This window comes from Podarcis bocagei (assembly GCF_964188305.1).
Source record: "Podarcis bocagei genome assembly, chromosome: 11".
NCBI classification, from domain to species: Eukaryota; Metazoa; Chordata; class Lepidosauria; order Squamata; family Lacertidae; genus Podarcis; species Podarcis bocagei.
In genome coordinates this window covers 62,845,566-62,871,353 of record NC_138136.1, presented here as the reverse complement: position 1 = coordinate 62,871,353, position 25,788 = coordinate 62,845,566, and the positions used below count along the sequence as shown (strand labels likewise).

The following is a 25,788-nucleotide window of genomic DNA, read 5'->3' as shown; positions in this document are numbered from 1 at the left end:
GAAGATTCCACCTAAACATTAGGAAGAACTTCCTGACAGTAAGAGCTGTTTGACAGTGGAATTTGCTGCCAAGGAGTGTGTTGGAGTCTCCTACTTTGGAGGTCTTTAAGCAGAGGCTTGAGAACCATATGTCAGGAGTGCTCTGGTGGTGTTTCCTGTTTGGCAGGGGTTGGACTCGATGGCCCTTGTGGTCTCTTCCAACTCTATGATTCTATGATTCTATGATTCTAAGTGTGAAAAGAGGATCCGCAGCAAAAGGGAACGTCCTAATCTGGGAGCCCAGGGCCCTCCCCTTCGCCTTTGTGGGCTGAAGTAGCTGTTCTGGCTCCCCTCCAGTTCCCAGCAGCGACCTCACCAGCAACAGCTCGAGTTCTTTAGAATTCTCTGTCCCTATTCAGGAATCACAACTTGTAAAGAACGGAGCCCAGCAGATCTGTTGCTTCTCCATTCCCACTCCCCACATTGCTGCTGCATTTATTGCGCTATAGATTTTTATATCCTTTTAGGGCACCACTTGCCACCCGGCCGGGAAGGTGGTCTTCTTCCCAAAACCCGCCATCACCCTGCCTGAAGAAGAAGAAGAACTCTGCGCTTCTCAAAAGCTTCCCTTCTCTTCCATCAGCAAGAGCTAGCTGAGAAGCAGGCCGGTGCTTTTTGCAATTTTCCCTGGGAAAGCCAGGATGTGATTTTCCTCGGACATGGGCTTTCTCACAGCACTTCCCCTGGGATCACCACCCTGCTGCTATCTTGGGGGCTAAAGGGTGCTGGCCGGGAGAGACAGAACTTGCTGCCTTAAATTGTATCTTCGTCTTTTGTCGCATCCTGTTCCTCCCTTTGGATGAAAGGCAGGCAAAGCAACTTCACAATTCACTTTGCCCTTTGCAAAGGCTCTTCTCCCCATCTATAACCCCCTCAATTTCTTTCTCCTGAGAGACAATGAAGCTTTTCAAGCTGAGCTTCAGTTGGACTTTCTTCCTTCCTTGGCTGCAGGGTAAGTTTGCTTTCACTGCTCCTTCTTTGCACCCCCTTTTTCCCCCTCGTCCGTAAGATTATTTTTACATACAAATACTTCCCCTCCATGGACAGTGTTTCAGTTCGCCTTCGCTGGCTGATCTGTCTTTGTTTTGATTGTGAAACGGATTCTCCTGGCAACGAGAGGTGTTTTTTTTAATGTACCCTTCTCTCTGTGTGTGCAGCTAGGTGACCATTGAAGGCTATTTGAAAAGGAGCAACGAAACTGTTCCAGGAATTCTGGGACCTACAAATGTTGTTAGGCAAGTCATGAATATGCAAACCGCACATCCTAATTTTTTGAGATCCTGCGCAGCAAAATCAATAGGAGGTTGCAGTTGGACCAGGGAGCGGTCACCTAAAATCTGTGTGAATTCAGCCTCCATGAAACACTGGGTGGCCTTAGGGAAATCACGAGCTCTCAGTGTAGCCTACCCAAAGCTGTCAACTTTTCCCTTTTCTTGCGAGGAATCCTATTCGGAATAAGGGAATTTTCCTTTAAAAAAGGGAAACGTTGTCAGCTATAAGCCTACCTCAAAAGAAAGTTGTGAGGACAAAATGGGATCTCCCACTGTGTTCAGTCTCAAGGACTTTGCAGGAAGGTGATAAAATAATAAATAAGCACTCATATTTCGAGTTGTCTCCAACGCATATTTTAGCTCTACTAATTTGGAATGGGGAATCTGGGATATTTAACTGTTTTAAGCATTGCACAAATGTTGGGTGCTTTCTGGGTGGCAAGGAGAGAGCTGGCTTATTCTTAGTGTTAGCTTCAATCCTGCACAGTAGTCCGCGATGCAGTCCGTCCTCCAGATGTTTTGAACTACAAGGTGCTGGAAAAAGTTGTCATCCAAAACATCTGGAGCATACCAGGTTGGCGTAATATGTAGCAGAATCTGCAATGGATGGAGCCCTTCGGATGTTTCTGGAGTATCCTCCCTCTTTTTCTGCAATTTATGTATTTATTTATTTTGTTCTGTTCAATCATCATTCAAAAATTAATTTAAGAACCTACAAAACACACTCATAAACAAATATAAACAAACACTCTATAAACAAATAAACACACTCTATAAACAAATATACCATCCATATATATATATATATATATATATATATATATATATATATATATATATATGCTTTCGTAGATTTTCACGGGTACAGGAATGCAGGTTTTGGTGTCTTCGGGTGTCTTCCCGTGTAAGAGTTGGGGTGTCTAGGCGACGTTTCGACGAGGTCTCACTCGTCATCTTCAGGCTGGTGCTTTCGGCTTCTTGTTACTGGAACAGAGCAGGATCTCAGTGTTTGAGTTCCTATAAATACTGTTGAGGGGGTGTGGTGTATAGCCTCCAACGTTCTGGGCAGAGAGGAAGTTCCCAGGTTAGTGTGTCTTTTCTTCTTTTGTTCATTAATTACTTGAGGGATATCTTGAGTGATTTCTTGAGTGATATTCTGAGTACCACTTAGGAGGGTCGTTAGGTGTGGATTAGTTGCTAAAGCTTTCGTGTCTTGACCTCTTGAGCTAGTGAAGAGTTTTTTCTGAGAAGATGGCTGTACTGCACTTAGTTGTGCTCTGGCTTGGCTTCGTGTATAGGGGCGAGCTGTGGTTTTGTGCCCTGTGCCAGCCAGATCTGTGTAGGGATTGCAGGGGGGTGCAGCATCCGGAGGTGCCACTATGGTTTGGCTACTGGATGGTGTCTGTAATTTATCTGTGGAGAGGGTCTGGGTTTGGGTCTGGTGTGGTTGATTGGAGATGGCGTTCTGTGTGCCTCTGGTTCTGGTGTCGGTTTTTGTGGGGAGGGCTATTTTCCAGATATTGGCTCAGGTATGTTGACGACACCTTTGTAATTTGGCCACACGGGAAGAAAAAACTAGATAGCTTCCTCACACATCTCAACAGCCTACACCCCAAAATACAATTCACTATGGAAATAGAAGCCAACAACCAACTTCCCTTCCTTGACGTCCTAATCTACAAAAAACCTGATGGCTCCCTAGGACACACTATCTACCGGAAAAAAACACACACCAACCGCTACTTACATGCACAATCACACCACCACCCTGCACAAATAAACTCCGTAGCCAAGACTCTCATCTCCAGAACCAAACGCCTGGCTGACAAAGACCACTTGACAACTGAGTTACAGAATCTTTCAAATGTGTTAATCGCCAACGGATACCAGCAAAACAGGGTTACGAAGCTAATCCAAAAAGAAACACCCCCCAAAAACCAAGACACAGAAGAAAACAATGGCATGGCCCTCCTTCCTTATATCAAGGGCACTACAGATAAAATTAGCAAAATCCTCCATAAACACAATATCAAAACAGCCTTTTGCACCAACCAAAAAATAGCCAATATCCTCAGAAACCCCAAAGATAAAATCCAGTTAGAAAACCAAGGGGTCTATGAAATACCCTGCAAAGTCTGCCCAGCCACGTACATTGGACAAACAAACAGACGAATAAATGCACGTATCGCAGAACACAAGAATGCCGTCAAAAAAGAAGAAAAAACTTCCTCTCTTTACCAACACATGAAAGAAACAGGACACGAAATTAATTTTTCAGATTCCAAATTGCTCTTTAACATGGAACACCACCACAAGAGAATAATCATGGAAGCCATCGAGATAGAGAAACACCCTCACAACATGAACAAGCGTGACGATACGTCCCGCCTGCCAGACATCTGGAAAATAGCCCTCCCCACAAAAACCGACACCAGAACCAGAGGCACACAGAACGCCATCTCCAATCAACCACACCAGACCCAAACCCAGACCCTCTCCACAGATAAATTACAGACACCATCCAGTAGCCAAACCATAGTGGCACCTCCGGATGCTGCACCCCCCTGCAATCCCTACACAGATCTGGCTGGCACAGGGCACAAAACCACAGCTCGCCCCTATACACGAAGCCAAGCCAGAGCACAACTAAGTGCAGTACAGCCATCTTCTCAGAAAAAACTCTTCACTAGCTCAAGAGGTCAAGACACGAAAGCTTTAGCAACTAATCCACACCTAACGACCCTCCTAAGTGGTACTCAGAATATCACTCAAGAAATCACTCAAGATATCCCTCAAGTAATTAATGAACAAAAGAAGAAAAGACACACTAACCTGGGAACTTCCTCTCTGCCCAGAACGTTGGAGGCTATACACCACACCCCCTCAACAGTATTTATAGGAACTCAAACACTGAGATCCTGCTCTGTTCCAGTAACAAGAAGCCGAAAGCACCAGCCTGAAGATGACGAGTGAGACCTCGTCGAAACGTCGCCTAGACACCCCAACTCTTACACGGGAAGACACCCGAAGACACCAAAACCTGCATATATATATATATATATATATATATATATATATATATATATATATATATAGCGTTATCTCTTCATGCTAGATAATGCAGATGTTCATTTTCTTCCAATGTTTCAATAGTATCCCAGCGCTCTCTGTGGTATCTGATCTCAACTTTCCTATCATACACCTCACTGATGGATCTCATTTCCTTGTGCAATATTTTTTGTGAATGTGTCATCAAGGCAACCAGTTTTATACTAATGCCCCTGCCGCTCCCAAATCTCATCAAACAGTTTGGCCTTACATTTGGTTACTTTCCCTTGTTTTAGCAAGCACATACTTCAGCAAGGAAATATTAGCAAAATATTAGCCAGCAATCAGGGCTATCAGGGCTTTCTATCAGCAGCTGTAAATCCCTAAGGCCAACCTTCCCAATCCTGGCATCTTCCAGATGTTTTGGACCACTATTCTGCTGCTGGCTGGGGCTGAGGGGAGGTGTATTCCAAACATCTGGAGGGCACAAGCTTGGGGAAGGCTGCTTTAGACATGCCCTCACAGGATGGCCAACAGGAGAGGCTCCTGGCACCAATGTATGGAAACATTTTTAGAAGATGAAATGGGACCACTTTCCCTGCCTGGTCTTCCTCCATTTTCAGTGGGTGGTTGAGACATCACCTCAGTCAACCCTCAGCAAAAAAGCTCCTCTTTTCCTTCTAAATCCAAAAACTGGGAGGAATGCATTTCAGGCGCATCAGATTTCCTTTAAGAAAGCAATCCTTTAATCTATTGTGTGCTGTTCCCCAACCTGGATTCTGTTTATACTTCAGATCTGTTGTTTTGGCCTTCCCTGGTACCTCCACATAAGGGATTGTTCTTCAAAGGACAGGAAATTCTGCAGGGCTTGCTGTTTGCTCTGTAGCAAACTTCTCCCCACCCCAGCCCTGCCCCCACTGGGTGCCCCCCTGGTGCTAGCGGGCAGGGTGCCAAATAATTTGTTGTCATTTAATCGTTTAGTCGTGTCCGACTCTTCGTGGCCCCATGGGCCAGAGCACGCCAGGCCCTCCTGTCTTCCACTGCCTCCTGCAGTTTGGTCAAACTCATGCTGGTAGCTTTGAGAACACTGTCCCACCATCTCATCCTCTGTCGTCCCCTTCTCCTTGTGCCCTCCATCTTTCCCAGCATCAGGGTCTTTTCCAGGGAGTCTTCTCTTCTCATGAGGTGGCCAAAGTCTTGGAGCCTCAGCTTCAGGATCTGTCCTTCCAGTGAGCACTCAGGGCTGATTTCCTTCAGAATGGAGAGGTTTGATCTTCTTGCAGTCCATGGGACTCTCAAGAGTCTCCTCCAGCACCAGAATTCAAAAGCATCCATTCTTCGGCAATCAGCTTTCTTTATGGTCCAGCTCTCACTTCCATATATCACTACTGGGGAAACCATAGCTTTAACTATACGGTCCTTTGTCGGCAAGGTGATGTCTCTGCTTTCTAAGATGCTGTGCCAAATAATATACCCGTCCAACTGTTGCAATATGCCTACAGGGTTTCTCAAACTTGGGTCCCTAGCTGTTGTTGGATTACAACTCCCATCATCGCTAGCTAGCAGGTGAAGTTGGGAGTTGTAGTCCAACAACAGCTGGGGGGACGATGACCCAAGTTTGAGAAACACCATAGGCTTTCCCAACCTGCTGCCCTCTGGGTGCTTTGGAGTACAACTCCCATCAGCCCCCAAAAACACGGCTGTGCTGATAGGAGTTGTAGTCCAATACATATAGCAGACTCACATGGCAGGGGGTTGGACTAGATGACCACTGGGGAACGCCTTCCATCCTCCGATTCTGTGGCAATGCGTATAAATGCAATGCAGTTGCTTGGAACGGGCTCCCTCGGGGCTCTCGCTTCACTGGAGGTTTTAAAGCAGAGGTTGGGTGGCCATCTGTCATGATGCGTTACAGAGGGTTCGGATGGATGACCTTTAGGAGTCCCTTCCAACTCAATGATAGTACAGGATAGTGCGCACCCCGGAAATGATCTCTTTCAGCTTCTGCCTTCTGGAAGAAGGTACAGGGGTTATTAAGACGAGGAATAGCCGTCTGAGAAACAGTTTCTATCCAAATGCAATTTTGGTTTTAAACGCAGTGTAAGGTAGTTTTTGGGATGCGGGTGGCGCTGTGGGTTAAACCACAGAGCCTAGGGCTTGCTGATCAGAAGGTCAGCGGTTCGAATCCCCACGACGGGTGAAGCTGTACGCTGGCTCCCTTGGCCAGTAAAGCGAGATGAGCGCTGCAACCCCAGAGTCGGTCACGACTGGACCTAATGGTCAGGGGTCCCTTTACCTTTAAGGTAGTCTCTGTGGGAATATAGTGTATTCAGTTATGGGGTATCAGAGTTTGTTGGTTTTTGAATGTCTGATGTGGATGTTTTCAATTTCGTTGTTCTGTATGGGACAATGACAATAAAGAGTATCGTATCGTATCGTATTGTATCATATTCTTCCCCAGTGCCGGGAGGTGATGGCTTCCTCATCAGGAATGCCCGTTTGCAAAAGTGCATCCACGCTTCGTCCCACGGAATCGGAAGGGTTGGTCTGGCCAACTGCAAGCCCCAGTCTGCGCAATATCACTGGACCTGGGATGCCGCCACCCGGGCCATCGTCCACTGGAAGACCGGGCTGTGCCTGACGGTCCCCGAGGCGCAGGCATTTGCACCCGCTCAGCTGGAGTCCTGCGGAGGAGACAGGGCGCGCCAAGCCTGGGTTTGCAGCAGGAAAGGCCACCTCACTTTGCAAGGCCTGGGGCTTCACCTCAGCACCAAGCAGGAGGGACACAAGGTCTTCCTGGCCCGAGAGAAGGACAAGTTCAGCAGGTGGAAGACGGCGACGGAGGAGCTCGTCTGTGCTGCAGACCTGGAAGCGGCCCCTGTGCTCAGCGTCCCAGTGGAGGAATTTGTAGACCCCCAGGTGTGGGTCCCTGAAGGTAAGGCAAGAGGGATTCGCCAGCAGAAAACCACTCCCATCTGTAACCAAGAGCTCTCTTCTCGCTCGCTGCTGAATGTGGTTATTGCACTTAGAACCGGCGCTGCATTGCTGCAGCTAGCTAAATCCAGCAATGCATGAGGTGGGAAGCTGCATCGTGAGGAATAATAATAATAATTTTTTTATACCCGCCCATCTGGCTGGGTTTCCCCAGCCACTCTGGCAGCTTCCAGCAGAATATTAAAATACAATGGTTCATCAAATGTTAAAAGCTTCCCTAACAGGGCTGCCTTCAGATGCCTTCTAAAAGTCCGTTTGATGTTTATTTTCTTCACATCTGAAGGGAGGGTGTTCCACAGGGCAGGCGCCACTACCGAGAAGGCCCTCTGCCTGGTTCCCTGTAACTTTGCTTCTCGCAGTGAGGGAACCGCCAGAAGGCCCTCAGTGCTGGACCTCAGTGTCCGGGCTGAACGATGGAGGTGGAGACGCTCCTTCAGGATTACTGGGCCAAGGCTGTTTGGGACTTTAAAGGTCAGCACCAACACTTTGAGTTGTGCTTGGAAACGTCCTGGGAGCCAATGTAGGTCTTTCAGGGCAGGTGTTATGTGGTCGCGGTCGCCACTCCCAGTCACCAGTCTAGCTGCCACATTCTGGATTAGTTGTAGTTTCTGGGTCACCTTCAAAGGCAGCCCCATGTAGAGTGCATTGCAGTAGTCCAAGTGGGAGATAACTAGAGTATGCACCACTCTGACAAGACAGTCCACAGGCAGGTAGGGTCTCAGCCTACGTACCAGATGGAGCTGGTAAACAGCTGCCCTGGACACAGAATTGACCTGTGCCTCCATGGGCAGCTGGGAGTCCAAAATGACTCCCAGGATGTGCACCTGGTCCTTCAGGGGCACAGTTACCCCATTCAGGACCAGGGAGTCCTCCACACCCACCCGCCTCCTGTCCCCCAAGAACATGGATTGCCCTCATATCCCTCTCTCTCCCCCCCCACCTTCCAGATAAAACTACTGCGTTGTCAGAGATCAGTACCTCCTTTATAGACACCAGACCCACATCTCTAGCCATCGTTGATGAACCTAATATCACCAGCAATCTTCCGAAGAACGAAGATGTCATCCTGGAAGCAGATGACGGTGAGTACGACAAGCAGGGTGGGGACTTCAGCCTGAAGCACAAAGGGTCATATGATTGCAGAGTTGGGAGGAAACCTGAGGGTCATCTATTCTAACCCCCTGCAATGCAGGAATATGCAGCTGTCGAACCTGCAACCTTGGCATCAGCACCATGCTCTAGTCAGCTGAGCTACCCATGCAGGATAAAGCAAATGGTCCCAAGCAAGCCAGAGCTTCCCGTTTCCAGCAGGGCTCAGGGGACTATCCTCCAGGGCTTGCAGGAAACAGCTCTCCTCAGCAACTGGTATTCGGAGGTAGACTGCCTCTGAACCTGGAGGTTCTATTTATCCACCACAGTTAATAGCCAGGGATAGATGCGTGCTCTTCTATGGGTTTGAGTAATCCTCTTTCAAAGCCATGCAAGCCAGTGGCCAGCACTGAATTCGATGTTTCTGAATTAAGCATTAATTCTGGGCGCCTTCCAACAGAAAATAAAACAACGCAGCAGAACACCACACATTAAAAGCTTCCTGAAACATCGAATATTCATCTCCTTGACTTCTGACGGGAGGGCATCCACAGGGAGGGTGCCACCACCGAGAAGGCCCTCTGCCTGGTTCTCTGTAACGTCACTGCTTGCAGTGAGGGAACTGCCAGAAGGCCCTCAGAGGTGGACCTCAGTCTCCGGACTAAATGCTGGGAGTAGAGATGCTCCTTCAGGTACACAGCACAAAATCTGGCAGAAAAAGAGATATTAAGCTGTCCTCCTTGCTTGGATTTAACTTGTGCAATTTCAACCAGCCTGCCTTCACCCATGTATGGTTGGAATCGTGCAAGCTGCATGCATGTAAGGTGCAATTGTGTTGTAAATATCACCCTGCTTGTGAAAAACCTAGCTCACCAGGACGTAGGGTTCTGTAGGCTGCCCTAGACTATCATGTTTTTACAGGGGTGTCCTCCAACATATACTGGACCTTCCACACATAATTTTGCTCTCTCCGTTGCTCTGCAATGCTTCTTCTGAGTTACTGCATTATTGCCATTTGCAGGCAATAGGGATGGAAGAACTTGCCCTTTGCATTTCTCTCCATTTCTTATATTTCCAATTTTAATTTCAGTTCTCCCCATTTCTGGAGCAAACTGCGATTTTAAAAACCCTCGTGAAAATTCACCAGCGTTTTAGTGCAAAGGTCTCCAAGTAAACACATTTTTGTACGCAGTTCTGAGTGACGTACATATTTCTGCAAGCGATTTCCCCTAACATAATGTATTTTTGTAGGTTATTTTCACTGCAGGGCCGATTAAAGTTGAACCTCCTTCAGGTAGACTATTATAGGAGCAGGAGTCCTAGCCACGCTAGTGTGATTTCTTGCCCTCCTCCTCACAGTACCTGCCTGGGCTCCCCGGGTTTGTTCTTGCTGAAATAGCCAATCTACACCCGGTGAATTGCATGAGGCATCTCACAGGAGAGAACACTCCTCCATACAAAACAACAAAACAAAATTCCCTGCACACAGAAGAATAGCATGCCTGACACACTGTTTTTCTATGTGCAGGGATATTTTTATTTTTTTTTATGGAGGAGGGCATGCCTTTGGCAGCACCCTGAAGAAGCCAGGTCCGCAGCCCACCCAGAGGTTGACCTCTGCAGTGACAACAAATCCTGAGTGTAGCTGACCTGGAAACAAAGGTGCAGAGGCGAGCGAAGATCGCGAGATTTTCTCTTCTTGCTCCAAATCCTTTAGTTTCATTCTCCCTCTTTCTCTCCTTGCCAGAAAGGCACATGTCTCATAAGAAACATCAGAGGAAGGGTGCAGCTCCCCGATTTACAGGTATGATGGATAGCGAGTGGAAAATGGAATATTCACTGTAGTTACTAGTCTTTTGAAACAATAAATAAATAAAAGCCCGTATTAAATTCACAAACACAAAATGTGGTATTAGCCACTGGCCTGGATGGCGCTAGGATTAACTGAACTCAACAGGGAGCTTAGTAGAGCCTCCCTGGGCAGAGACACTGTACCCTGAAATACAAAGTGAGTTCAGCAGCAAGAGCCACATGCCCTCATAGCTGAATTTCCGGGGTCTGTACGTCAGTTTTGGGTGGGGTCTCCTAGAGGGAGCCAGATGGGCGGGGTATAAATAATAAATTATTATTATTATTATTATTATTATTATTATTATTATTATTACACATACATTCAGATACACCCATTCTCCTCCGTAATGCACATCCATTCATTGACTCTCTGCTCCCCGGGAAAACCGTCTGGGAGCCCTACTACCCAACCCCTGCTGCAATTTCACAGAATCATAGAATTGCTGGAAGGACCCCCTGCGGTCATCTAGTCCAACCCCATGTAATGCAGGAATCGCAGCTAAAGATGGCTAATCCAACCTCTTTTTAAGAACCTCCAGCGAAGGAGAGGCAGGCCGTTTCCCCAAATATTCCCCACCCACCCACGTGTACGAGGAAACCACCTTAAGATGGTAATACAAGAGATGTAGGCAGAGCACAGGAATGATGTAATTAAACATACAGGGTGCAATGCACTTTCAGGGACCAACTGGAAGACGGTCATACTTGTCCTGAGCCCGCTGGCCTTTATCCTGGGAGTGACAATCCTCATTCTCAATATCCGGTACAACAGGTAAGAGGACCATTCACCCCACAGTGTTGCTGTCTCGCCAGCAAAGTCTCTGTTTTGCTCCGCTTTCTCTCCTCTGCATCACAAAGGCCCTGGCTTCCGATTCTGCCTCCTCTGCTGTTAAGTTCCCTCCCTTCTTCCGGTGCCTCAGGCTACAATGTGGGAGCAAATAATGCTGACCCCCCCCCCCATGGCTGTTGCACAAATTGCAAGAGGATATTATCTGTTGAGTGCTTGAGCTCTCCAAAGCACCATAGGAATACCAAGCCAGAACGTCTTATTCTAGGTGCGCCCGCTTGACCACTTTGATGTGCGGAACTGGCACTATTACACGTGCCACATATTACCTGTTCCGCATTTGTAAGAAAAACGATTGCTTACCGTTGGACTTTGGAACTCCTTGCCTCTTGATATCAGGCAGACGCCTTCACTGCACTCTTTCCGGCAACGGGTAAAAACATGGTTTAGACTAAACTACCCAGAAAGTTTTAATGCTTTTAGTCTACAGGTAACTCACATCTTTCACCTATTTTAGTTGCATGATTGCAGTTTTGCGCAGGTGGGGGGAATAAATAAATGGAAAGTGGAGGAAACTGACTCTTGTTTTACCTGCACAAAACTGCGCTCATGGACTTAACCAGCTTTTGGAAGGTGGCACGAGGGCCCTGGCAGCACCCCAGAGCCCTCACGCTGCCTCCCCAAAGTCTCGCAGGGGGACCAATTCCAAGGGTTTCTGGCTCTACACGTTTTTGCATATACACGTGGACCCCCTGAACTGTAAGATGTGAGTTAAAACTATTGTTCTTTTAACAATTTGACAGTCTTAAATCGTTATTAATTCTTCTTGATAATTTTCTTTCTTTTTTGCAGACTACTGTGAGGGCTTTTCTTTTAAAAACAGCCAAGGGGTGTATGCATTTTATAAAATAGAATAAAATTTAAATTATGCAGTGACCAAAACCACCAGGTTGCAAAGAGTGGAGAGTTTGATGGTAACTGCAGTTACTTCTCTACTGGCATTTCATAAGAGTTTAAGAGGAGCTCTAATTTTTTAGTAAGTACTTGCCTTGAAAATAACCAAGCCTGCTGCCCTGAAGATCAGGATTGGGGAAACCCAGTCAGATGGGCGGGGTACAAATAATTAAATTATTGTTATCTTTCAAATGGATCAAAACTGATTCATCAGTTCAACTTCGTGGCTGCCTTAAATTGGCCCCACAGAATATTCAAGACGCCACTTGCCATGTTCACTTGCCTAATAGGCCTCACAGGTACTGTGCAAATACCATTCTGGGTCTCTCAGTAATTTCAAAGCATAATCTGCTGCTGCTTCCTTTAGGAAGAAGCGGAAGCAGAAGCTGTCTCCTCTGAAGACCTGCCGCGTGGTTCACGAGGAGCGGCCACCCTTACCTAGGGCACCTAGCCCCAGCCCCAAGGGGCAGATCATCCCAGCGTCCCCCACTCCTTCGCTGAAGCATGGCGAAATCTTGATCGAATGGAAAGATGGGACCGTCACACCGCTCTTCGACAACATGAACTATCAAATATGCTGAACATGACGGGCGCTGACTCAAAGCAAGCGTTTCTGGCAGGGCTTGTTTGACCGAGATCCATGCAGCCTCTTTCATTAGACTAACAGTCCTGATAAGAAAGCAGGTCACCTTGAGATAATTTTCTTAATAATCACATCTGCACTGCACAGCTATGCACAGAGCTTTGCTTTGTCTCAAAAAGTACAACTGGGTTGCCTGCATTAAGAAACGGCCGAGGGGCTAGGCTAGGTTGCTGCTTTGAGATGGTACGGTCCTCGCACAGGAGATGTACCGTATTTGCATGAAATCTAATTCTGGATCAGGCAAGGTTAGTTATCAAGCATATCTGCCACCCCCATGCGGGTGGCAGGTAGGTCAAGATGGCATCTTCCCATCTCACACCACTGTGGTACAGTCCTCCCATTAGAACCAGTCAACCTCAGAAATGCAAGTATGAAATCAGCCTCTGAAAGGACCACCTTGATGGAGATTGTTTGCGTCACAGTTCAGGTCCTTGTGCTTCTTACTGTATGACTGCAAAGGGCTTTTTCCAGTCCACACTGGGTGTGGCGAACCTGAGACAACACCGGAGAGAAGGGTTGGGATATCTGTGCCCATGTCAGACCTAAAAGAGGAGGACAGCAGCAACAAACAAGAACCAGCTTTTTGTGCAAGGTCACCTTGGGGCAATCTTTACTCACCCCAAGGTTTGCAAGCAGTGAAGGAGCATTAGAATGCAGCTGTATATAGAACTTTGCATTCGGCTAACACAGCCCTTTCTGGGAGGCTAACAAATACGGTCTCCTTGGCTAAGGCTTAGTTTCTAATAAGGACGTACCAGGCATTACAGAATGATGCAGGGGTGTTAGTTCCTTGCCTGGAAGATTTTCACTCTCCAGGTCTTCTCTAACCCTGATGCTTAGGGCCACACCTCCCATTATCACTCACTATTGGCCATGGCTGCTGGGAGATAGTGCCCAAAACCTATGGGAGGGCACCACGTTGAAGAAGGCTGCTCAAGAAAATAGAGGTTTGAGGGAAACCTGAGTGATGAGCAGCCCCTTGGGCAAGAGGATGCACAAGGGAGAGTGAGCTGTTCTTAAGGACTCTGTAGCTTGCTTTACTCATGTCCGGTTTTCAAAGGCAAGCTGTGGCTCCCGGAAGCAGTGTGCAGTATTAAAACCATAGTGATACAATTACATCCTTAAAAAAAAAAAGCAATTGAATTCTACCGTGCATGACACGCATTCCAATCACTCTCGGCAGATATTAACTGGAGCATGCTGCTGCTCCCAGCTTGATTGTTCTGGATGTTACTAACTCCAGCCCGGTACCCTCTGCCTTCACTCAAGCAGCTTGTTTTAAACCAGGCTCAAAATAAAGGACTAAACCTGAATGGGGATTCTTTATTTATTTTTAAACAAAAAGCACACATCCACACACAGAGAATTGATCATGAGACATGCTAGTTTTCTGCGATCACTGTACAAGGGCTTTCCTGTTCCTGACATGGATTTTCCTCAACTCGCTGTAAACTAAGTGGAGTTCCAGTGGCCTACAGGCAAGACCTGACTTGACCTGTGGGATGAATGGATAGACTTCTGCCCAAATTGCAGCACTGCAGTAGCACTGGGGACGGCATTAGTGCAGAGAGGACATCTGTGCCACACACAGGAACATTAGCAAGCTCTTGAGCTTCTGTGCTTTGTCAGAAAGGGGGGGGGTGTAGCAGCGCGATCATGTTGACACGTATTTTATTATTTTTATATCCCGCCTTCTTCCCTCCAAGGAGCTCAAGGTGGCGTACGTGGTTCTCTCCTTTCCCATTTTATCCTCATCACATCCCTGTGGGGTAGGTTAGGCTGAGACGCAGGCAAGTGGCCCAGCGTCACACCCAGCAAGCTTTATGCCTGAGTGAGGATTTGAACCCTGGCCCTAGCCTGAAACTCCAGCCACGATACCAGTCCTGGCTCAAAGGCAACGATGAAAACCCACAAAGGCATTAAACAAGGATTTTGGGGTCAGGAAAATGGCTAGGTTTGCCTACGTGAAAACTCTCTATCTCACATATGGGCAAACTGCTTGTGGCCCTTGCAGGACTTCAGCCTGCGAGGGTGGGTTTCTCATATGTGACTAATTTGTCCCTGCTGCTGCTGCTACAAGTTTATACAAATGCGTAAGACACTGCCTTGCTGGATCAGACCAAAGGTCCATCTAGACCAGCATTCTGTTTCCAACGACACACAAATGCCTCTAGGAAGCTGACAAGCAGTCACAACGTCGACGGACGTGTCTCTCTCTCTCCTATTTGCTATTTGCCTCTGAACCTGCCACTTAGTTAGCATGGCTAGCAGTTCTTGATAAAACTCTCCTCCATGAACATCACTGAGCGCCACAAACTTTAGGTTGCATCCAGACCCTGTTTCGCCAATTGTCAATGCCCAGTATAAAGGCTCAGCATATAGCTTACAGAGGCTGTTTTGAATTCTGCTTGCGCTAAACATCCCTCTCTAAGAATTTGGGGGGATGGAAACATCCATGCTTTAAGTAGCTTGACATAATTAAAGTGCATCTTTTAAGATTTTTGCATTTCCCCCCTAGTATTCTCTGCTTTTATTTTTATGGAATCGTCTGTTAAACTTTCAGCTAAAACAAAACAAAACCCCATTCCTGCATCCCCTGGAGCATTCAGCCTTTGGAGCAGAGAAAGTTGTGTGCTTCCCTAAAGGCGCCTTGCATGTCCTTGAACTCTGCAAGCCTGCAAGCGTCATTGAGGGTCAGCCAGCAAAAGGCCTGGTGCTCCGATGAGAGCTTGACCTCTGTGTTGTTGTCCTTCATTTCAGCCAGCCAGTAGATGACGGTTTTGGCTTTGCCATTCACAGTGTAGTTCAGCTCCTTTTTAAACCCGTCAATGATGGTGAACTGAGTGGAGTCCAGTCCAGCCTCCTCCTGCGTCTCCCGGAGGGCGGTCTGCAAGTCATCTTCCCCAGGATCAACGTGGCCTGACACGATGAAAGGAAAGCAGAATTTTCAGGAAAGCAAAAACAAGGGGCTCTGCTTTTTATCTTCTCCTGACACTTGGTTCTAGAGTAGTTTTTATGTTGTCACAGAAAAAGAAAGTGTTTTTGTGGTTGGCTCCAAACATCACCATGCTTTACTGCAGAGCTGCCTGCATTTAATGTGTCTCCAACATATTTACAGACCACCTTATCCTCAGGGCTTTGGACTGGTAGCAAGTCAGAACCATTCTAAATCAACACTTTCCAGATTTAAATCTGAGCACCAAAGGCCAGTCTAGGAAGCTGCCTTGCGCCAAACCAGACTATCTGCAAATCCAGCTCAATTCTTTTCTACCCTGATAGTCAGAAATGGCTCTCCAGGCTCCTTCTCAGCACTTGTTACCTGATGCTTTTTCGAAATGGGAGATTCTGGGATTGAGGCTACGATGAACAGGGACTTTCTGCAGGCCCACTATTTCCTTTTCACACACTTGCTGTCTGCAACTGACACAGCAAAGGCCTAATGGGTCACAAGTACAGTGGTGCCTCGCAAAACGAAATTAATCCGTTCCGCGAGTCTCTTCGTCTAGCGGTTTTTTTGTCTTGCGAAGCAACCCTATTAGCGGCTTAGCGCTATTAGCGGTTTAGCGGCTATTAAAGGCTTAGCGGCTTAGCTGCTAAAAGGCTATTAGCGGCTTAGCAGCTTAGAAAAAGGGGGGGGGAGCAAAAAAAAATCTCAAGACTCGCAAGACATTTTCGTCTTGCGAAGCAAGCCCATAGGGAAATTCGTCCTGCGAAGCAACTCAAAAACGGAAAACCCTTTCGTCTAGCGGGTTTTCCGTCTTGCGAGGCATTCGTCTTGCGGGGCACCACTGTAAAGAGACAGCATTTAAGGTGTGTCAGATCTAAGCCATTTATTCACTGAAACATTAACTAGCAGCACATAAGCTGTGGCCTTTTAGAAATGGGCGATATGTGTTTCATATATTTCCTTTTCCTCTTGGTTTTAATGTATTTACGTGGGATGTCTTGTCTGTTTGTTTGGTTGTAAGTCACTTTGGGTTGCCGTGAGCAAGATAAAGCAACTAACAAATAGATAGGTCGATGGATTAGATAGATCGATAGATAGTAAGGCAGTGATGGTCAACCTGCAGCCATCTTGGACTCCCAACTCCTAAAAGCCCCAGCCAGGATGATTAAGAGTCAGGGAAGATGAGAGTTGTAGTTTGGCAACATCTGAAGCGCTACATATTAGTCACCAGAGTTTAATTTTTGCAATGGTCACTAGTGCAAAAACAGGAGTATCACTGCCATAAAATTAAGGAAAATGCTACACTTAAGTTATTTTGAGGAAAGTGAGTAGGGCTGGGCAATATATTGATATATCCAAAACCGGTTTGAAGTCCGTATCATGATATTGGTTTCATAACTTTTTACCTAGCGATATATCATGAATGTGTGGGATTGTTATGCAAAAATCACAATACTGTATGGGGGGAAACCATAAAGTCAGCCAGTGCCTCTGCACAGCTCTATGCATATTTCAGACACTGTTATAAATCAGGGTGTCGTGATGTTTAGCTTGTGATATATCGTGATGTTGAAAACTAAGTATTGCTTGGCCCCAAAAGTGAGTTGAACATGGGGAAAAGTACATCTGGGGAAGGAGGCTGTCCTTGCCAACTACACCATTATTTCTAACTCAAAGATCCCATTTTCAGTCAGGTATAAATATAGCCTGTTTTCAAGCTAGCTTTAGCATTCCCTGAGAAAAGTCAGTCTTTGCTTTCACACAGATATATTACGGACAGAAATATAAACACAGCAAGCCACATGGGGTCTAAGAAAAACAAAGGCAACATAAATAATGCCTAGGCCAGAGCTCCTGCCCTGAAATATCATAAACAGCCAGCCAAGGAGTCTTATCTGTAACACAGTGACTCCAAGAGCAGTTTCCAGGAAGCAACAGTCCAAAGAAGACTCAAGAGTCAATGGGAAAGGACTTCTGAAGTCACAGCAGAACGGCATGTATCACATTATGTCAACATTATTATTATTCACTTGCAAAATACAAGAAAAACATGCACTTGTCTTAAAATACAGATGGATTTAATTCAGCCATAGGCAAACTCGGTCCTCCAGATGTTTGGGGACTACAATTACCATCATCCCTGACCACTGGTCTTGTTAGGTGCGGATCATGGGAGTTGTAGTCCCAAAACATCTGGAGGGCCGAGTTTGCCAATGCCTGATTTAATTCCTTGATCAGTTGACAGCCCTGTTGAGAATCTCTCTGTAGTTGCTAGATACAATAAAAACTTATGACACACCTTTCGGAGGGGTCCAGTGATGAGACCCATAGGATGTCTGCAGGAGAAGGTACTCAATGTTGTTCCCAGCAGCAGAAGCAGACGATGTTTCACGCAGCTTCCTGAAGATAATCAAGCCACATGCTCTCAATGACATGATTGTCCTATCCAGAAAAAAGTACGAATGAGAGGTATTAGTAAGTGCAAAGTCGTGGTAGTCCTACAGTGAGCCAAAGTACGGATGGGTGGGACCGGAGAGGCTAGACCTGTGGGTCACTGCGAAACTCCGTATCTGACCATTAGCCAGTCGTAGTCCAAAACATCTGGAGGGCACAAGGTTGGGGAAGTCTGCTTTTGAGTGTTTAGCTGATCGTTCTTAAGAATCTTCCTAATTTCACAGGGTTCCTGATTTTGGAGTGGGAGCTTCTAAGTTCTTCTAAGAATCCTCCTAAAGAACTTCCTACTCAATGCAGAAATGCCCAGATTGGAGCAGGAGGATCTGGTGTACTCAGGGACGCTGGGGTTGGCAGTTGTGCCCCAACAAGTCCAATATAATTTATTCCACTGGGGTGGAAACCCTTCCAGTGCTTTATGTTTCCATGGAAGATTTTTATTATATTTGGGTATCATAGGTGGTTCACAACATGAAAATACAAAATGAGAACCCAAAATACATTATAAAAGAAAAACAAACCAATAACATTCCTCTCACAAACATAGGTCATAGAATGTTAATCAGCCAAAGGCCTGGTTATGGAGAAATGTTTTTGCTTGGAGCCTAAAGATATATAATCTTGGGGAGAGCATTCCACAAGTGGGGAGCCCCATTCTGGTGTTGCCATCCTCCACCTCTCTTGGGGGAGGCACACAAAGAAGTGCCTCAGATGATGATCACAGGGTCTGGGTCAGTTCATATGGGGAGAGGCGGTCCTCGAGAGACAGTCCTGAACTGTTTTAAGGCTTTGTGTCAAAACCAGCTAATTGGTAGCTAGTGCAGCCGAGCCAGGATCGATGCAAAGAACCCCATCTTGTCCCGGTGAACAGCCTGGTTGCCAAAATCTGAATGAACTGAAATTTTCAAACCATCTTCAGAGGCAGCCACACTTTTAACGCGCTGCAGTAATCTAAACTAGAGATTGCCGTAGCAAAAATAGCAGGCTGTCCCTGTCCATGTAGGGGCACGGCTGGGTTACTAGCCAAAGCTGATGGAAGGCACTCCTTGCTACTGAGGTCATGAGCCTCAAGCGACAGCAATGGATCCAGAAGCATCCCCAAGCTACATACCCACTACTTCAAGAGCGGGCCATTTCCCATCAATCCACTCTAGGGAACCACCCACTTACAGTGCCTCAGTCTTATTTGGATTGGGCTTCATTAGTAACAATGAACAGATACCAACTGCAAATAAGATGTTAGGCAAGGCTGGCAGTCTTAAAGTTGCAATTAATGTTTTTTAGATGATTATCCCTAACACGCATGTGAATTAGCATATCATGCACCATTCTCTGGGTACCAGGCTGGCGAAGTACTAATGGAAAGATAGTCTTTTAAAGTCAGTATTTTTATGTATTTTAAGTAGGTCTCCCTCCTTCATTTTGCTGCTTTAAATTGCCTTGGTCGCAATCAAAACATGCTGCTTCCACCTCAAGCTGCATTACAACTATGATGGCAAATCATGATTACTGAACAATTTTAGATCAGAGGGGTAGACGAGCGAGTCTGCTGCAGCCAGAACATAAGTCTTGCGACACCTTGAAGACATTAATAACTTTTAACATGGCATAAACAGCTCACTTAATCAGATCCAGGAAGTGTTATACTGAGTTGAAGGCATTCATATCTACATTGTTGGAAGGGTTGTGTATGTGCAATTACAAAGTAGGGTCAAAAGGAAATGAAAACCAGAGAAGTACAGGGGATGGATTATAATTGCACTATTAACCTTGGACATTCACTGTTAATTTGTTTACTGACTTTTCACTGGTCTGCATTTTCATTTACCTCTGATATCACCAATTACTATTCCCAAGACCAGGGCCAGATTTAGGTTTGATGAGGCCCTAAGCTACTGAAGGTAATGGGGCCCTTTATATGTCCAGCTGTCCTTTGTCAACAACAAATTGTCCCTGTTTTTTGTGTTCAATATATGCTATCTGGTAATTTATGGACCTAACAGATATCTAAAGCTATTTGCACATAACAAAATATATATTTTATCAAAGTAATTGTTGAACTGAAATACAATTAAGAAGTAGTATATGGGGGGGGGCAAGAGGGTGGGGACCTAGCCATCCGTGGAATTTTTTCATTTTAAACCTTTAAAGCTCCTTTTTTTTTAAGTGCACTGGAGGCTCAGATTCAGGCCCAGGCTTTGGTGACAAGAACAAAAAAAGCTCAACAACTTTGGGGCTCAAAAACTGTTTGGATTTTTACTTCTTGAAATATGGCAACCCTAATGCATACATTATGCATCTGATGAAGCATACAGTGGTACCTCTGGTTAAGAGCTTAATTCGTTCCGGAGGTCTGTTCTTAACCTGAAACTGGTCTTAACCTGAAGCACCACTTTAGCTAATGGGGCCTCCCTCTGCTGCCATGCCGCTGCTGCGTGATTTCTGTTCTCATCCTGAAGCAAAGTTCTTAACCCGAGGTACTATTTCTGGGTTAGCGGAGTCTGTAACCCGAGGTGCCACTGTAATCTACGAAAGCTTATGCCATAACAACATCTGTTAGTCAAGGTGTTGCGTGACTCTTTGGGTGGGATCCTAAGCCTGTGCGCTAGCAGAAGCCAGTGCAAGGTCTCCCACTAGCCCAGATGGGCTTCCCTCCTCCCTCAGATCCACTCTTGAGGGTTGGGAGACCCCCTCAGAAGGTCAGCAGGAGGAAGAGAGGGGAGATCCTGACATCTGGAAAGCAGAAATGTTTCGCTGGTGGAACAATTGCAAAAGCACAACATCAAATTTCACCCTGTTGTTGTTACTGTAGTAAAGATGTTAACATATTTATTAACCATATAACTGCAATTAAGATGCCCAATACCAATAATATTGTAATTGTTAAAATTGTTAAGCGATCTTACTGTGATTATTATTGGTATTACTGTAATTAAGATACTGATAATAATATTACTTTGCAGCGTACTCTGTCAGTACAGCATGAGACTCTTAATTGTGGGTTTGAGCCCCACATTGGGCAAAAGATTCTTGCATTGCAGGGAATGACCCTTGTGGTCCCTTCCAACCCTACAATTCTACGATCAACAATATTACCATAATTAAGATATCGATTAACAACATTGCTGTCATTATTAACAATAGCATTGCTATTATTTGAGTATATAACTAAATTGTGCGGAGCAAAAAAAGCAGACATTAAGATATGAAGCAAATAGTAACTAAGTAAACAAATTATGTACAGCACCAGAATTATTTTGATAATCATAAATAAATAAGAATAAAAATGTACAACCCACCCCAAGACCATTCCATTGTAACTACCCAACCTCCGAAAATTTCCAACACCTCTTGCGATGGTTTGACCCCTTTTCGTTTTAACGGTACAAATTCTAGGAACACCCTCCATATCTCCTCAAAACCATTTCTCCTGCATATTCCCCATCTTAATGGCACATTAATTAAATAGCTATAATTAATAGCTATATCCCACACCTCTTTATACCATTCTTCCCTTTTATATTCTGCTTGCTCCTTCCTAGCTAGAAATAAATTTGTGAGCAAGTTCTTCATAGGCTGCGAACCTACCACCCCATCGTAAATTGATAATAATGTTACCTCTGGACTTTCGGTCAGCTTTAACCCAGTGATTTCTATTATCTCCTTACAGGATTATTATTAAGATATTGAGCAAATAACAGACATTTAGGTGAATAACTGCAAATTAATGAAACACGAGAATGCAGTGCAGCTGTTGTTATTGAGATATGAAGGAGGAGATCTTGATGAGTTATTGCTATTAATTCACCAGATTGTGAGGAGAATTATTAGGACTGTTTATTCTTAAAAAATCAGGTTATTATTATTTCTTAAGGTATTGAAGGAATATTCTGATTACGTGAAGCAGGAAGAGGAGCAGCTCAGGGGAGCGGGGACAGGCGCGCGGCCTCTTCCAGGCCGGCCTAGCGAGCGCTGACTGGAGCTTCTCCAACTTCCCCAACCGTGACCGCTTCCCTCACCTCGAGGCAGCCCGAATGGGAAGGAAATTTCCCTCACCAGAGCTCGCACTCAAAGGGGCTTCCCCATTGGGCGACAGGACTGCCAATCTTTCAGTCACCTCCGGCCTCAGCCCAATCACAACCCGCGGGTAGCGGCAGAGGGGAAGTCACGTGGCTGACCCTTAGCAACAGCGCCCGCCGCCGTGACTACGGAATCCAATCAGAAATCGGGAGGCGGTGCAATACGTCAAAGTCGAAGCACTATTGGAATTTTTTTTATCGCAATTGACGTGCGCCGGACGAATAGCAAAGAAGCATCCGCTTCCGTCTCCTGCTGCGCGAACAGCCAATAGATGCTGACGCGCGAGCAGAGTGCCGCCTCTAGGATACCCGCTTCCCGCCTTTTTTTGGTCGCCTCTCCAATTGGCGAAGAGCGGGACTCCCCCCCCCTTGCTCAACGTCCTATTGGGCGGTTTGAGGTGACGTCTTGCGGCGCGACATATAGGCGCGAGTCTTTGAACGTAGGCTTGGCGGCGTCGCCATGGAGACGCGGCCTAGCCGGGCGGACGGAGCGTTCCCAGCGCACCCTGAGGGTGTCCTTAGCGGGGGTCGGACAAATTTGGGGAGGGGGGAGACGCGCGGCGGGAGAGCCGTGGCAGAGGAGGAAGAGGCCCAGTTGCCGCAGCGGTTCCCCGCCCCACACTCGGCTAGCTCCGACCTCTGCCCTGTTGCCATGGCGACGGGCTCCTAGAAGCGGGAGCGTCCTCCACGAGGCCTAGCGGCGGTTCAGGGCCTCCGCTTGTGAGAAGTTTCTGAGGAAAGTCAGGAGAGGCCGGCGCTGGTTTGGCGCTGCATATTCGTGCAAGCCTGTTAGGATAATACGCTTTTCGGATTTCGTTGGCCCTTGAGCCATGATTTAAAGGCCTTGTTTTAAAACCAGTTTAAAATTTTTAAAGTGGGGCATGGAGGAACCGACCTCGGATCTGAAAGGACTGACAGGCCGCCTTGCTTTCCCCCTCACATAACGTTTGGCAAGATTTTGGAGGCATCAATTTTCGGCAGGTAATGCTCCTTGCACGTATCTCTGGTGCTGCCGTTTATCTTCAGTGAAAGCCTGATTTAAGGTTTGTTTTTGTTTTTTGTCTCCTTGTATTCCTAGAGTCTGGCACCCCGCTCTTCAGTCCAGGAAGGATTTTGTGCAGCCGTTTGTGCGAAATCCAAGCTTGCCTAAAGCGATAAACTCAGAAAATCCGAAATAACGATGAAAGTGGAGTCTGGCCTGGATGGTATGAAAAATACAAAATTTGGAAGAGAATGAAAATCAGCAGTTCTGAAAGACCTGGGAATATAAAAAGAAAAGAAGAAAAAGGTATCAAACTTGTTGTTTGGCAGATCTCCCTGGGGAAAGAATTGCAGAGCTGGTGGCATCACCACAAAGAAGGCTCTGCCATTATTATTGTCTTTATCACCTCTGCTTCTACTGGATACAAATAAGGTTTTAAAGAACCTATATTCATGGGCAAGTTCATGTGGGAGAAAGCACTCCTTATGATGCCTGGGTCTCTAGCTATTATCTGCTTTGTGGTGGTGGTGGTGAGGAGCAGTTAGAGGGGTCACAGAGACCTAGGTTCAGATCCCCATGAAATATACTTTGTAGCTGGTCAACTCCCTCTCTCACCTAACACGGCATTGTTGAGAGCAAGAATTGAGTCATGGGAAAAACACTTTTGCTACCCTGAGCAGGGATAGAGAGTTGAATATGGCCAACAGGGCAAAGTCACCAGGATGTCATGTAATCTGTTTTCAGTTGTGCAGATAATCAGTTGATTACCAGAGCTTGTAAAGCACCAGGCTCTGCTGATCAGCTGGTTGTTGGTGCTTGCAAAGCACTGTGCCCGCAGGTCTGCAAATTCCCTTTAGCCCAGCTTCATTTTTACCTGCCCCACACCTGATGTCATATGTGGTGGGTGTGGCTTGGCCAATAGGTTCATCACCCCTTAAAGAGAAACGGCAGGATATAACTGCCTTGTCTCTTCCCAATTCATTGCTCCTGCAGAATCTCTCTCTCAACACTGAGCAAGGTTCTAGCATGGGGAAAGCTCTGCTTAGCACCAGTAGATGGGACATTGCTTCTATGAGACTGACCTCATTTTGAGCACGCAATCTTTGTGCAATAATTGGAAATGAACAGGGCTGAGGCATTGTTTCTTGTAACCTCGGCTTGTATCGGATAATGCATTCCTATTTGGAAAAGCAAACAGGCTGAGTCTCCTCAGCATCTTCTAGGCTGCAGTCTTATGTACTGTGTTGCAGCCTAAAGATAGAGAGTGGATTCTATGCTGGGGTCATTCTGTTTATGGTTCTGTGTGCTTATACATGCCCAGGAATTACTGAAACGCAGCTGCCTTTGGGGAGGGGCCTTGCAGATACTTGAAAGCAGTGCTGTAAGCACATGTGCGTTAAACTTTGTAGTGCCAAATTCTTTGTGTGGCACAGTTGGCTATACTGGCATACCATACTAAGCCTATTCCTGCTTCTTGCTGGGAGTCTCACCAGTGCTGTGCTTTGCAGTGTGCTGAGCTGCCCTATAAGAGGGAGAGAAGCTGTGGGATCATAGCACCCTTGGTGGAAAGCCAGAGAAAGATAGGGAGTGATCTCTCCACCCTGTGCTGCTTCAGAGTGTGGTGTGCCCTGCTTCTCCACCAGTGTTTTCCATGAAATAGGAAAGGTCAGTATGTGCTGAATGAATTCCCCATTCTGTTTGTTCACTAGTTTATCTTGTTGGGATTCACATTGTGTCCCGGTGCTCCTCTAAATTTCCTTTGGCATTTCAGTAACACATCACTTCAGTCTTCCAAGCAGTATACTGCTACGCTTCCTCCCAAGTAGATTTACTTTAGTGGATGTTTCTTTGTATGCCAAAGGGACTCATTCTCTGTCCTGAAGCATTCAGGCCTCCCTCCACCTTAGCTTGATTGTCGGGAAGACCCACATCGATCCTAGCGAGTGGCAGTAGGCATTCCCCTCCTCGGCTAACAAATATGGCAAACTTTGAGAGGACCCTTCTTCAGTGCTGAGATTTGGACCTGGTGACCATAAGATGAATCCTTTCATCCCAGCGGATGTTGTGTGAGACTTGTGCACTGAGGGGATTCTGCTTGCCCTTGATACCTCTTGCCCTAAAGTCTGAATACTCGTTGCTGCCTTTGTCTGTGGGCAAACTCAGTTAAAGGCAGAATGTTCCTTGTACCCTCTCTGTTGCTCGTTAGTTATGAGCTACAAATTGCAGCATAGCTTAAAAGCCCCGTTAGAGCTTTGGAATGTCTTTCCCCCCTGAGCTGGAACAAGAACTTAGTAAAGTATAGGCAGCTTTCCTCCCTCCTATCATTTCTATAACTCAAAAGGAAGAAGCTGGTTGCTATGTAACAGAAACCATTAACATGGCAACTGAAGCACAGGGAATGAAGCAATAATAGCTTCAACTGTGTAAAGACAGATTTCCTTTTATACAGAAACATAATGAAGAAAGCATTCTTGGATTTCTGAAAGCTTTCCTTGCAGGAAAGAATCGCGTGCAATTTTTAAATGATTAGCTGCTCACTATAACTCAGACTTGTTTTATTCACGTACCAGGAAAATGAGAAGTTTCCAGGAACCACAACAGCTGTTGTCTACAGCAGTTGTCCTACATCAGCTGTGGAGCAGAGGCTTTTTCA

The 25,788-nt window shown here is 46.2% G+C and overlaps 3 protein-coding genes across 6 annotated transcripts in view; 2 read left to right on the top strand and 1 right to left on the bottom strand.

Annotated features, from left to right (window-relative positions):
• Nucleotides 1–236: 236 nt before the first annotated feature.
• LOC308597295 (uncharacterized protein) lies at nucleotides 237–13,989 on the top strand. Of its 2 annotated transcripts, XM_081213151.1 has the most exons (6): nucleotides 237–991; nucleotides 6,820–7,293; nucleotides 8,300–8,434; nucleotides 10,189–10,245; nucleotides 10,974–11,064; nucleotides 12,401–13,989. In XM_081213151.1, the coding sequence occupies exons 1-6, from the start codon at nucleotides 937–939 to the stop codon at nucleotides 12,612–12,614; spliced, it is 1,026 nt and encodes a 341-aa protein (XP_081069277.1). In that variant the 5' UTR covers nucleotides 237–936; the 3' UTR covers nucleotides 12,615–13,989. The 2 variants fall into 2 exon arrangements, with proteins under 2 accessions (XP_081069277.1, XP_081069278.1); XM_081213152.1 differs by lacking the exon at nucleotides 10,189–10,245 and having other exon boundaries at nucleotides 240–991.
• Nucleotides 13,986–22,123, bottom strand: NUDT2 (nudix hydrolase 2). The gene is made up of 3 exons (XM_081213274.1): nucleotides 21,973–22,123; nucleotides 17,923–18,065; nucleotides 13,986–15,595 (listed from the first exon to the last, which is right to left on the bottom strand). Exons 2-3 carry the CDS (start codon nucleotides 18,056–18,058, stop codon nucleotides 15,282–15,284), a joined length of 450 nt encoding a protein of 149 aa, XP_081069400.1. The 5' UTR covers nucleotides 18,059–18,065; nucleotides 21,973–22,123; the 3' UTR covers nucleotides 13,986–15,281.
• Nucleotides 22,124–22,491: 368 nt separating this feature from the next.
• KIF24 (kinesin family member 24) overlaps nucleotides 22,492–25,788 on the top strand; it is a 33,457-nt gene continuing 30,160 nt past the window's right edge. The window contains exons 1-2 of one of the 3 annotated variants that reach the window (XM_081212650.1): nucleotides 22,492–23,134; nucleotides 23,232–23,441. The gene's annotated coding sequence lies outside the window, so the exon portion shown is untranslated. The remainder of the gene's footprint in view (nucleotides 23,135–23,231; nucleotides 23,442–25,788) is intronic. The other 2 variants (XM_081212647.1, XM_081212646.1) reach the window with 2 other exon arrangements.

Bases quoted from the DNA above. Each gene is read 5' to 3' on its own strand.
- LOC308597295 (XM_081213151.1), top strand. From the start codon at position 937: ATGAAGCTTTTCAAGCTGAGCTTCAGTTGGACTTTCTTCCTTCCTTGG. The intron at 992-6,819 runs GTAAGTTTGCTT...ATTCTTCCCCAG, and splicing joins CTTCCTTCCTTGGCTGCAGG to TGCCGGGAGGTGATGGCTTC. The intron at 7,294-8,299 runs GTAAGGCAAGAG...CCCACCTTCCAG, and splicing joins CCAGGTGTGGGTCCCTGAAG to ATAAAACTACTGCGTTGTCA.
- NUDT2 (XM_081213274.1), bottom strand. From the start codon at position 18,058: ATGTCATTGAGAGCATGTGGCTTGATTATCTTCAGGAAGCTGCGTGAA. The intron at 15,596-17,922 runs GTGTGTCATAAG...TCATCGTGTCAG, and splicing joins TCACTGGACCCCTCCGAAAG to GCCACGTTGATCCTGGGGAA.